Raw genomic sequence first — 12,961 nt, 5'->3', positions numbered from 1 at the left:
TAGGGAATGTTTTAATCGTTGCTATGGGAACGACATCTTCAACGCACGTTCTAATGAACTCGCACACCGAATCAGCGTATTCGTCAATGTTGTTATCTGACGCAATACGAAACATGTCCCAGTCCACGTGGTGGAAGCAGTCTTGGAGTGTGGAGTCAGCTTGGTCGGACCAGCGTTGGACAGACCTCAGCGTGGGAGCCTCTTGTTTTAGTTTCTGTCTGTAGGCAGGGATCAACAAAATGGAGTCGTGGTCAGCTTTTCCGAAAGGGGGGCGGGGCAGGGCCTTATATGCGTCGCGGAAGTTAGAGTAACAATGGTCCAAGGTCTTTCCTCCCCTGGTTGCGCAATCGATATGCTGATAAAATTTGGGGAGTCTTGTTTTCAGATTAGCCTTGTTAAAATCCCCAGCTACAATGAATGCAGCCTCCGGATAAATTGTTTCCAGTTTGCAGAGAGTTAAATAAAGTTCGTTCAGAGCCATCGATGTGTCTGCTTGGGGGGGGATATATACGGCTGTGATTATAATCGAAGAGAATTCTCTTGGTAGATAATGCGGTCTACATTTGATTGTGAGGAATTCTAAATCAGGTGAACAGAAGGATTTGAGTTCCTGTATGTTTCTTTCATCGCACCATGTCACGTTAGTCATAAGGCATACGCCCCCGCCCCTCTTTTTACCAGAAAGATGTTTTTTCCTGTCTGCGCGATGCGTGGAGAAACCTGTTGGCTGCACCGCTTCGGATAGCGTCTCTCCAGTAAGCCACGTTTCCGTGAAGCAAAGAACGTTACAGTCTCTGATGTCCCTCTGGAATGCTACCCTTGCTCGGATTTCATCAACCTTGTTGTCAAGAGACTGGACATTGGCAAGAAGAATGCTAGGGAGTGGTGCGCGCTGTGCCCGTCTCCGGAGTCTGACCAGAAGACCGCCTCGTTTCCCTCTCTTTCGGAGTCGTTTTTTTGGGTCGCTGCATAGGATCCACTCCGTTGTCCTGTTTGTAAGGCAGAACACAGGATCCGCGTCGCGAAAAACATATTCTTGGTCGTACTGATGGTGAGTTGATGCTGATCTTATATTCAGTAGAAACATCTCACTGTCTGGCCAACGGGCTGCAGTAGAGGAAACATCTCACTGTCTGGCCAACGGGCTGCAGTAGAGGAAACATCTCACTGTCTGGCCCACGGGCTGCAGTAGAGGAAACATCTCACTGTCTGGCCAACGGGCTGCAGTAGAGGAAACATCTCACTGTCTGGCCAACGGGCTGCAGTAGAGGAAACATCTCACTGTCTGGCCAACGGGCTGCAGTAGAGGAAACATCTCACTGTCTGGCCAACGGGCTGCAGTAGAGGAAAGATCTCACTGTCTGGCCAACGGGCTGCAGTAGAGGAAATATCTCACTGTCTGGCCCACGGCTGCAGTAGAGGAAACATCTCACTGTCTGGCCAACGGGCTGCAGTAGAGGAAAGATCTCACTGTCTGGCCCACGGCTGCAGTAGAGGAAACATCTCACTGTCTGGCCAACGGGCTGCAGTAGAGGAAACATCTCACTGTCTGGCCCACGGCTGCATTAGAGGAAACATCTCACTGTCTGGCCCACGGGCTGCAGTAGAGGAAACATCTCACTGTCTGGCCCACGGCTGCATTAGAGGAAACATCTCACTGTCTGGCCCACGGGCTGCAGTAGAGGAAACATCTCACTGTCTGGCCCACGGGCTGCAGTAGAGGAAACATCTCACTGTCTGGCCAACGGGCTGCAGTAGAGGAAACATCTCATTGTCTGGCCCACGGGCTGCAGTAGAGGAAACATCTCACTGTCTGGCCCACGGGCTGCAGTAGAGGAAACATCTCACTGTCTGGCCCACGGGCTGCAGTAGAGGAAACATCTCACTGTCTGGCCAACGGGCTGCAGTAGAGGAAACATCTCACTGTCTGGCCCACGGGCTGCAGTAGAGGAAAGATCTCACTGTCTGGCCAACGGGCTGCAGTAGAGGAAACATCTCACTGTCTGGCCAACGGCTGCAGTAGAGGAAACATCTCACTGTCTGGCCAACGGCTACAGTAGAGGAAACATCTCACTGTCTGGCCCATGGCTGCTATTGTTTCTGTTTTGTTGACGAAGCGGAGGAGGGGAGCTATAGCGTGTGCCATGATGTCAGAGGGAATACACTGTTCCATAGCGTGTGTTATGATGTCAGAGGGAAAACACTGTTCTGTAGCGTGTGTCATGATGTCAGAGGGAATACACTGTTCCATAGCGTGTGTTATGATGTCAGAGGGAAAACGCTGTTCATCCCTCCCATTCATCCCTCCCATTCGTTCTCCCATTCATCCTCCCATTCATCCCTCCCATTCATCCCTCCCATTCATCCTCCCATTCTTCCTCCCATTCTTCCTCCCATTCATCCCTCCCAATCATCCTCCCATTCATCCCTCCCATTCATCCTCCCATTCATCCTCCCATTCATCCCTCCATTCATCCCTCCATTCATCCCTCCCATTCATCCTCCCATTCATCCTCCCATTCATCCCTCCCATTCACCTCCCATTCATCCTCCCATTCATCCTCCCATTCATCCCTCCCATTCATCCTCCCATTCATCACTCCCATTCATCACTCCCATTCACCTCCCATTCATCCTCCCATTCATCCTCGCATTCATCCTCCCATTCATCCTCCCATTCATCCTCCCATTCATCCCTCCCATTCATCCTCCCATTCATCCTCTCATTCATCCTCCCATTCATCCTCCCATTCATCCTCTCATTCATCCTCCCATTCATCCCTCCCATTCATCCTCCCATTCATCCTCCCATTCATCCTCCCATTCACCCTCCCATTCTTCCCCCCCATTCATCCCTCCCATTCACCCTCCCATTCATCCTCCCATTCATCCCTCCCATTCATCCTCCCATTCATCCTCCCATTCATCCTCCCATTCACCCTCCCATTCATCCCCCCCATTCATCCCTCCCATTCACCCTCCCATTCATCCTCCCATTCATCCTCCCATTCATCCCTCCCATTCATCCTCCCATTCATCCTCCCATTCATCCCTCCCATTCATCCTCCCATTCATCCTCCCATTCACCCTCCCATTCATCCCCCCCATTCATCCCTCCCATTCACCCTCCCATTCACCCTCCCATTCATCCTCCCATTCATCCTCCCATTCATCCCTCCCATTCATCCTCCCATTCATCCTCCCATTCATCCCTCCCATTCATCCCTCCCATTCACCCTCCCATTCATCCTCCCATTCATCCTCCCATTCATCCCTCCCATTCATCCTCCCATTCATCCTCCCATTAATCCTCCCATTCATCCCTCCCATTCATCCCTCCCATTCATCCCTCCCATTCATCCTCCCATTCATCCTCCCATTAATCCTCCCATTCATCCCTCCCATTCATCATTGTATTATAAATTCCCCATTTTTCTAAAGATTTAACGCGTATATTTGTCAATGGAAATATTACTCAATTCATAATGCGACCGAGTAGCAATGACCATAAATAATAACAAACATTGGACAGACGCGGCGCTGTAAATTACAGACACGCATGCACACACACGGCTATAAAGCACAGTCCTGTCCCACACGTTTCCATTAGAACCTTCTCCAGCCGCAGTGCAGAGAGAGACTATGGATCTGTCTATTACCACAGTGATCTATGGAGCTGCCCTGGGAGAGTGAGAGTGTGTGTGTGTGTGTGTCTCCGTCTACAAGAACAGTGATGTATAGAGCTGCCCTCTGAGCCCTAACCGTTCAATTAGGTGCTCTGTGAGGCCGGACTGTCAGTGTGTGTGTGTGTGTGTGTGTGTGTGTGTGTGTGTGTGTGTGTGCGTGTGTGTGTGTGTGTGTGTGAACGACCAGCAGAGAGCCAGACAAGATCAAGAGGCGCTTCCTCAAACATCAATCTACTTTGACTGGGGATGGAGAGAGGGGGAGAGGGTGGTGGGATGGAGGGGAAGATGGTGGAGGGATGGAGGGGAAGAGGGTGGAGGGATGGAGGGGAAGAGGGTGGAGGGATAAAGGGGAAGAGGGTGGAGGGATGGAGGGGGAGAGGGTGGTGGGGGAGAGGGTGGAGGGATGGAGGGGGAGAGGGTGGTGGGATGGAGGGGGAGAGGGTGGTGGGGGAGAGGGTGGAGGGATGGAGGGGAAGAGGGTGGAGGGATGGAGGGGGAGAGGGTGGAGGGGAAGAGGGTGGAGGGGAAGAGGGTGGAGGGATGGAGGGGGAGAGTGTGGAGGGATAGAGGGTGAAGGGATGGAGGGATGATGGAGGGGGAGAGGGTGGTGGGATGGAGGGAGGATGTAGGAGGAGAGGGTGGAGGGATGGATGGGGAGAGGGTGGAGGGATGGATGGGGAAAGGGTGGAGGCATGGAGGGGGAGAGGGTGGAGGGGGAGAGGGTGGTTGGAGGGAGGGAGGGAGGTCGTGCGGGAGGGAGAGTGGTGGGGTGGAGGGGGAGATGAGAGGGTGGTAGGATAGAGAGGGAGAAGGAGGTGGGATGGAGGGAGGGTGGGAGGGAGGGAGGGGGAGAGGATGGTGGGATGGAGGGAGGGGGAGAGGATGGAGGGAGGGGGAGAGAGTGGTGGGATGGAGGAGGAGAGAAGAGGGTGGTAGGATGGAGAGGGAGAAGTAGGTGGGATGGAGGGAGGGAGGGAGGGAGGGAGGGAGGGAGGGAGGGAGGGAGGGAGGGAGGGAGGGAGGGAGGATGGAGGAGGAGAGGAGAGGGTGGTAGGATGGAGAGGGAGAAGTAGGTGGGAGGGAGGGAGGGAGGGAGGGAGGGAGGGAGGGAGGGAGGGAGGGAGGGAGGGAGGGAGGGAGGGAGGGAGGATGGAGGAGGAGAGGAGAGGGTGGTAGGATGGAGAGGGAAAAGGAGGGAGGGAGGGAGGGAGGGAGGGAGGGAGGGAGGGAGGGAGGGAGGGAGGGAGGGAGGGAGGGAGGGAGGATGGAGGACGAGAGGAGAGGGTGGTAGGATGGAGAGGGAAAAGGAGGTGGGAGGGAGGGAGGGAGGGAGGGAGGGAGGGAGGGAGGGAGGGAGGGAGGGAGGGAGGGAGGGAGGGAGGGAGGGAGGATGCTGGGATGGAGGGAGGGGGAGATGATGGAGGGAGGGGGAGAGGATGGTGGGATGGAGGGAGGGGGAGAGGATGGTGGGATGGAGGGAGGGGAGAAGGTGGTGGGATGGAGGGGGGGTGGGAGGGAGGGAGGGGGAGAGGATGGTGGGATGGAGGGAGGGGGAGAGGATGGAGGGAGGGGGAGAGAGTGGTGGGATGGAGGAGGAGAGGAGAGGGTGGTAGGATGGAGAGGGAGAAGTAGGTGGGATGGAGGGAGGGAGGGAGGGAGGGAGGGAGGGAGGGAGGGAGGGAGGGAGGGAGGGAGGGAGGGAGGGAGGGAGGGAGGGAGGGAGGATGGAGGAGGAGAGGAGAGGGTGGTAGGATGGAGAGGGAAAAGGAGGTGGGAGGGAGGGAGGGAGGGAGGGAGGGAGGGAGGGAGGGAGGGAGGGAGGGAGGGAGGGAGGGAGGGAGGATGGAGGACGAGAGGAGAGGGTGGTAGGATGGAGAGGGAGGGAGGGAGGGAGGGAGGGAGGGAGGGAGGGAGGGAGGGAGGGAGGGAGGGAGGGAGGGAGGGAGGATGCTGGGATGGAGGGAGGGGGAGATGATGGAGGGAGGGGGAGAGGATGGTGGGATGGAGGGAGGGTGGTGGGGTGGAGGGGGAGAAGATGGTGGGATGGAGGGAGGGGGTAAGGGGGCAAGGGGGAGAGGGTGATGGGAGGGAGGGAGGGTGTGTGTGTCTGTGTGAGAGCGAGAGAGAGAGAGAGAGAGCTACAGCGCCAGGCCCCGCTATGAAGGCTAACCAGGTAGCGACCATCCATCCCCATCAGCCTATCACACAGCCCCAAAATGAGAAGCAGGAAAACGACCTTCACCAAGGGGGTCAGGGCCTTGGTTACGGCCCTGGTTACGACACACTGCCGGGAGGGAGGAAAATCTAATTTCCATCAGCATTTCACTTCTCTGGACAGGAAATAGAATTAGAAAGTGCTGAGGCTGTGGGTTTGTTTCCTACTCTAAGTAGAGCTGGACCTGTGTCCCAAATGACACTCTATTCCCTATATAGTGCACTATTTTTGACCAGGTCTCTGTGTAGAGAATAGAGTGTCATTGGGGAGGCAGCCTTGTGTTCTTGTAGTAAGGTATTCATAGAGTATTTAGCAGGGTTAATGTTGTGAGAAGGGCAATTTGTATCATTAAGGGTCTTCATACGGTTTGTGTACATATAAGGCATCCCTGCTAATGCCTGCGTTAAAGTGACAATGTTAGTACCCATAACACCAGATGTTCTCTGTTGCTGTTGAAGTAGACAGCCGTCTAGATTGACAACAGACAGCCGTCATAACGTCAACACAATACACAAACAATAACAGAACTCTTGGTTAAAAGTAAGATTCATTAAATGATTGAGATCGCCTCCTTCAAAAACCTGACAAGTTCAGTGTTGTTTTGGTTAGGAGAAAGTTACCATGCATAGATCTCAATTCATAACGGTACCAACATCTCTATTTATGTAACTGTGTGAGGTAGGACTCAACATCATACTTGGTTCTGACCTTGAGTGGGGTTATGGGTTATGGGTTATGAGTTACGGGTTATGGGTTATGGGTTATGGGTTATGAGTTACGGGTTATGGGTTATGAGTTACGGGTTATGGGTTATGGGTTATAGGTTATGGGTTACGGGTTATGGGTTATGGGTTGCGGGTTATGGGTTATTGATTATGGGTTACGGGTTATGGGTTATGGGTTACGGGTTATAGGTTATGGGTTACGGGATACGGGTTACGGGGTATGGGTTACGGGTTATTGGTTATGGGTTACGGGTTACGGGTTATGGGTTACGGGGTACGGGTTACGGGGTATGGGGTACGTGGTACGGATTACGGGGTATGGGTTACAGGTACGGGTTACAGGTACGGTTTACGGGTTACGTGGTACGAGCTACCGGTTATGGGGTACGGGGTACAGGTTAGGGGTGCGGGTAACGTGGTATGGACTACCGGTTATGGGGTACGGGTAATGTGGTACGGCCTACCGGTTATGGGGTACGGGGTACAGGTTAGGGGTACGGGTAATGTGGTATGGACTACTGGTAATGGGGTACGGGTAATGTGGTACGGCCTACCGGTTATGGGGTACGGGGTACAGGTTAGGGGTACGGGTAATGTGGTATGGACTACTGGTAATGGGGTACGGGTAATGTGGTACGGCCTACCGGTTATGGGGTACGGGTAATGTGGTACGGCCTACCGGTTATGGGGTACGGGTAATGTGGTACAGACTACCGGTTATGGGGTACGGGTAACGTGGTATGGTCTACCAGTTATGGGGTACGGGGTACAGGTTACGTGTGTGTGTGTTTAGTATATAACTTTCTTCAGGACTCACCAGCACACTTGGTCCTGGCCCTGAGAGGAGGCCCGGGGGCCCCAGTCCCTCCATCCAGGGGCCTGGTCAACAGCACACTGATCTCATAGTCTGTGTCTGGTGTCAGGTGACCAATCTTATGGGTGGTCTTGTCCACAGGCTGCAGGTCATACATGGTCCCTGACACGGTACGGTACTCCACCTGGGTTAAGGTTGGAAGTTAGTTACCGTATATATACACACCAGGGCTACTGAATCCAGGTGCTGAGGACAACAAAGAGGTTCACAGTTCTACTTATTACCACCATGGCGCTAATACACTTTTGATTTAACTAAGTCACTCATCATCAAGTATTTAATAAATGGAATTCATGCAAAAACTAAAAAAACAAAATGGCGTAAAAAAACAAAATGGCGTAAAAAAACAAAATGGCGTAAAAAAACAAAATGGCGTAAAAAAACAAAATGGCGTCCCTTATGGTTCCCCAGGACCAGGATTGGAAAACATTACTATAAACACTGTTGTGGAACGACACATCAGATGATCGTTTACGGCACTCCAGATGGTGCCACTACGTCTGACGGAAGACATATTGGAGTAGTACACTGTATAGAGAATGAAGGTGCATTCTGGGACGTGGCCAAATGTGTTTTCTACCAATAAACCAATCGAGTAAATAGAAATACCTCTCGGTCGATGATTGGCCCGTCTCCGTTGATGGAGTTAGCGTTGAGTTGGATCCACATGTAGGTGGCGCCGACCGCTGTCAGCTGCGGGGGAGCGATGGGCACCGGAGGTTCTGGGGTCAGAAGAAGAGTGAAGATCTATAACTCATACTTATAGTAATAGTGGAACAGAGAAGAAGAAACGAGGAGAGAGACGTGACTCCCTTTCACTACAATCACTACTTATAGTAATAGTGGAACAGAGGAGAAGAAACGAGGAGAGAGATGTGACTCCCTTTCACTACAATAAGATAAGTGTAGAAAAATGACAGGGAATGGATGAAAACGGGGAAACAGTAACACAGAAGAACACAATACTAGGTTGAAAGACGTAGATTCAGAAATGTGTAGGGCTGTTGCCCTTGAGTACATGTGTCTTGGGTACAGTGTCTTGGGTGTAAAGTCTCTTGGGTACAGACTGTCTTGGGTACAGACGGTCATGGGTACAGACTGTCTTGGGTACAGACGGTCTTGGGTACAGACTGTCTTGGGTACAGACGGTCTTGGGTACAGACGGTCTTGGGTACAGACTGTCTTGGGTACAAAGCCGTGGGTACAGAGTGTATTGGGGACAGACTGTATTGGGTACAGAGTGTATTGGATACAGACTGTCTTGGGTACAGACTGTCTTGGGTACAGAGTTTCTTGGGTACAGTGTCTTGGGTACAAAGTGTCTTGGGTACAGACTGTCTTGGGTACAAAGTCGTGGGTATAGTGTCTTTGGCACAAAGTGTCTTGGGTACAGACCGTCTTGGGTACAGACCGTCTTGGGTACAGTGTCTTTGGCACAAAGTGTCGTGGGTACAGACTGTCTTGGGTACAGACCGTCTTGGGTACAGACCGTGTTGGGTACAGACTGTCTCCACATATACCAAACAAATGTTTCCCCGGGGGGTTGCATCCTCGCCATCTAGCCATCGTTTTGGGAATGTTCCCTGACTGTCCAGCTTTAATGCTCACTGACTGTCCAGCTTTAATGCTCCCTGACTGTCCAGCTGTAATGCTCCCTGACTGTCCAGCTGTAATGCTCCCTGACTGTCCAGCTGTAATGCTCCCTGACTGTCCAGCTGTAATGCTCCCTGACTGTCCAGCTGTAATGCTCCCTTAATGAAGGTGATTGTTAGCGAAGTGGACATGGTCCAGAAACTGTATGAGTGTATGGCCATTATCACTTCTACACCGTTTCCACTTGGTTTTAGTCATTTTAAAGTGTATTTAATTATGTATTTATATTTTTTTACTGTTTAACTGTATTTACTGTTTTTACTCAATACCACTGATCTGATGTATAGAGCTGCCCTCTGAGCCCCTGTCTGTGTGTGTGTGTGTGTGTGTGTCTCCGTCTACAAGAACAGTGATGTATAGAGCTGCCCTCTGAGCCCTAACCGTTCAATTAGGTGCTCTGTGAGGCCGGACTGTCTGTCTCTGTGTGTGTGTATGTGTGTGTGTGTGTGTGTGTGTGTGTCTGTGTGTGTGTGTGTGTGTGTGCGTGCGTGCGTGCGTGCGTACGTGCGTGTTGAGTGCGTGTGAGAGTAACTAGATAAATTCTGTCTATTTCACAGAAAAGTGAGTCACTCCTCATTCTGTATCTCAAAGGTTTTGTGTCTGTTGTTGTCTGTTGCCAAAATAGCCATCATTAACACAGTTGGGAGGGAGTTCCAGGACACAAATATATGATTCACTATCCATAACATACAAAGAGACGTATGATCTTGTCTCATAATTAAGTTTCTTTGTCTAAGTTTCTTTCAACAGCCAATGGTACAAAAGCAGGGCAATGCTTAGGCATCTTCCTTTGTCACGTACAACACTGGTCCTGGTCCCAGCAGCCTGTCTGACTGGCTCTAATGAGACACACACGTAACAGACTGATGCTATTAGCTGCTTCACTGGGCTGTGTGGGGTTGTCATGGAGAGACTTCCAGACATATTACTTAAGAGGAAGGGCTCAGTCCAAAATGATGCTTTCTGACACACGACTCTACTCATGTAGTGCACTACTCTACCCACTACTCTACCCATGTAGTTCACTACTCTACCCACTACTCTACCCATGTAGTTCACTACTCTACCCACTACTCTACCCATGTAGTTCACCACTCTACCCATGTAGTTCACTACTCTACCCACTACTCTACCCATGCAGTTCACTACTCTACCCATGTAGTGCACTACTCTGGAGTGTTAGTGACCGGGTAACAGAGAGACCGTGAGTAATGGTGACTGGTCCTTAGCTTACAGATGGTCGTCCCACTCTGACCTGGGCCACTAGGTCTGTATCCCCCATGTAATCCCCAGATTCCACCAGGCTTCCACCCTGCGAGTCAAACATCACCTCAAACGAACCAGCTAATCCACACGCTTCTCCCCTCAGTCTCTCACACACTGAACCAGTCTGGTGGTGTAAGCCACTGAGGGGAGAAGAGGGCACTGGGAATGGTGGTGGTGGTGGGGGGGGGGGGGGGGGGGGGGGGTCTCGGATGAAACTTAACATGCTGTTTATTCAATAGGAATAGCCCCCCCCCCCCCCCTGAGATATTGGGGGTAAATCAGCTATCTGTTAAAGGGAGATTTATGCCAACCAGACGGCATATGGTTCATTTTAATTAAACGGGGTTTGTTGTGTTGATTAAGTCCATGGTGTGTTTAGGTAATGAATCTGAAGTATAATTTACAGCATTGATTTTTATATTGTAATCTGAAGATTACATTTTTAACATGGGAATATTTAAACCCGTTGTAGACTGAGCTGTAAAAACTGTTTTCCAGAGTTAACTCTGGATTGGCATGGACATATGAATCATTTTGTCCGGTAGTATTTATAAAGGCTACCTGGAAGAAAGAACAAACACTTTTCTATTATATTAACCGTGTTAAAATGCCTGCTATAATGCCTGTTATAATGCCTGTTATAATGTATGTTATAATGCCTGTTATGTCTGTTATAATGTTTGTTATAATGTATGTTATAATGCCTGTTATAATGTATGTTATAATGCCTGTTATAATGCCTGTTATAATGCCTGTTATAATGTCTGTTATAATGCCTGTTATGTCTGTTATAATGCCTGTTATAATGTATGTTATAATGTATGTTATAATGCCTGTTATAATGTCTGTTATAATGCCTGTTATGTCTGTTATAATGTCTGTTATAATGTATGTTATAATGTATGTTATAATGCCTGTTATAATGCCTGTTATAATGTCTGTTATAATGCCTGTTATAGTGTCTGTTATAATGTCTGTTATAATGCCTGTTATAATGTATGTTATAATGCCTGTTATGTCTGTTATAATGTCTGTTATAATGTATGTTATAATGCCTGTTATAATGCCTGTTATAATGTCTGTTATAATGCCTGTTATGTCTGTTATAATGTATGTTATAATGTATGTTATAATGCCTGTTATAATGTCTGTTATAATGTCTGTTATAACGTCTGTTATAATGTCTGTTATAATGCCTGTTATAGTGTCTGTTATAATGTCTGTTGTAATGCCTGTTATACTGCCTGTTATAATGCCTGTTATAATGCCTGTTATAGTGTCTGTTATAATGTCTGTTATAATGCCTGTTATACTGCCTGTTATAATGTCTGTTATAATGCCTGTTATAGTGTCTGTTATAATGTCTGTTATAATGCCGGTTATAATGTCTGTTATAATGCCTGTTATAGTGTCTGTATTAATGTATGTTATAAAGTCTGTTATAATGCCTGTTATAACGTCTGTTATAATGTCTGTTATAATGTCTGTTATAATGTCTGTTATAATGCCTGTTATAATGTCTGTTATAATGCCTGTTATAATGCCTATGTATTGTTAATTAAGACTATATAAATAACCAGCCCGTCAGTCACCTAGCCAATCAGGTATAGTCCAGGACACATGCTATGAGCGAGGACACCAACGGCTAATCACACCACCCCCACAGGTATATTCCAGGACACCTGCTATGAGCGAGGACACCACAGTGTTCATACATGGTGACTCACAGTCACTCTGTCACAAACAGTCACAGGGCCAATTAGTCAATACGAGCTATAGGTACCATGTACAGGCTTGTTAACATGGACCAAGCCCTATTAGGGGGAAACTCTATGAAACGGTGAGGGCTTTCTGTGTCACTCTGTTAACTAGTCAGGAAAAGAGATATGAGCCACCTGCCGTAAGTCCTGAAGCATCTTGTGGATTCTATCTATCCATCAGTGTTGTCTGGTAGATTCTATCCATCCATCAGTGTTGTCTGGTAGATTCTATCCATCCATCAGTGTTGTCTTGTGGATTCTATCTATCCATCAGTGTTGTCTTGTGGATTCTATCTATCCATCAGTGTTGTCTGGTGGATTCTATCTATCCATCAGTGTTGTCTGGTGGATTCTATCTATCCATCAGTGTTGTCTGGTGGATTCTATCTATCCATCAGTGTTGTCTGGTGGATTCTATCTATCCATCAGTGTTGTCTGGTAGATTCTATCCATCCATCAGTGTTGTCTGGTAGATTCTATCCATCCATCAGTGTTGTCTGGTGGATTCTATCCATCCATCAGTGTTGTCTGGTGGATTCTATCTAACCATCAGTTTTGTCTTGTGGATTCTATCTATCCATCAGTGTTGTCTGGTGGATTCTATCCATCCATCAGTGTTGTCTGGTGGATTCTATCTATCCATCAGTGTTGTCTGGTGGATTCTATCTATCCATCAGTGTTGTCTGGTGGATTCTATCTATCCATCAGTGTTGTCTTGTGGATTCTATCTATCCATCAGTGTTGTCTTGTGGATTCTATCTATCCATCAGTGTTGTCTGGTG

General features: G+C 49.2%; 1 protein-coding gene across 1 annotated transcript in view; it reads right to left on the bottom strand.

Annotated features, from left to right (window-relative positions):
• Positions 1-12,961, bottom strand: part of LOC110530822 (receptor-type tyrosine-protein phosphatase mu-like) — a 403,267-nt gene that overhangs the window by 173,468 nt on the left and 216,838 nt on the right. The window contains exons 7-8 of the mRNA XM_036986895.1: positions 8,110-8,222; positions 7,444-7,624 (exon numbers count right to left, since the gene is read on the bottom strand). Of these exons, the coding sequence (XP_036842790.1) occupies positions 7,444-7,624; positions 8,110-8,222 (294 nt within the window). The remainder of the gene's footprint in view (positions 1-7,443; positions 7,625-8,109; positions 8,223-12,961) is intronic.

This window comes from Oncorhynchus mykiss, chromosome 8, assembly GCF_013265735.2.
Source record: "Oncorhynchus mykiss isolate Arlee chromosome 8, USDA_OmykA_1.1, whole genome shotgun sequence".
Lineage (NCBI taxonomy): Eukaryota > Metazoa > Chordata > Actinopteri > Salmoniformes > Salmonidae > Oncorhynchus > Oncorhynchus mykiss.
Note: the sequence above shows the minus strand (reverse complement) of the source record. Positions and strands in the feature narration are given on the sequence as shown.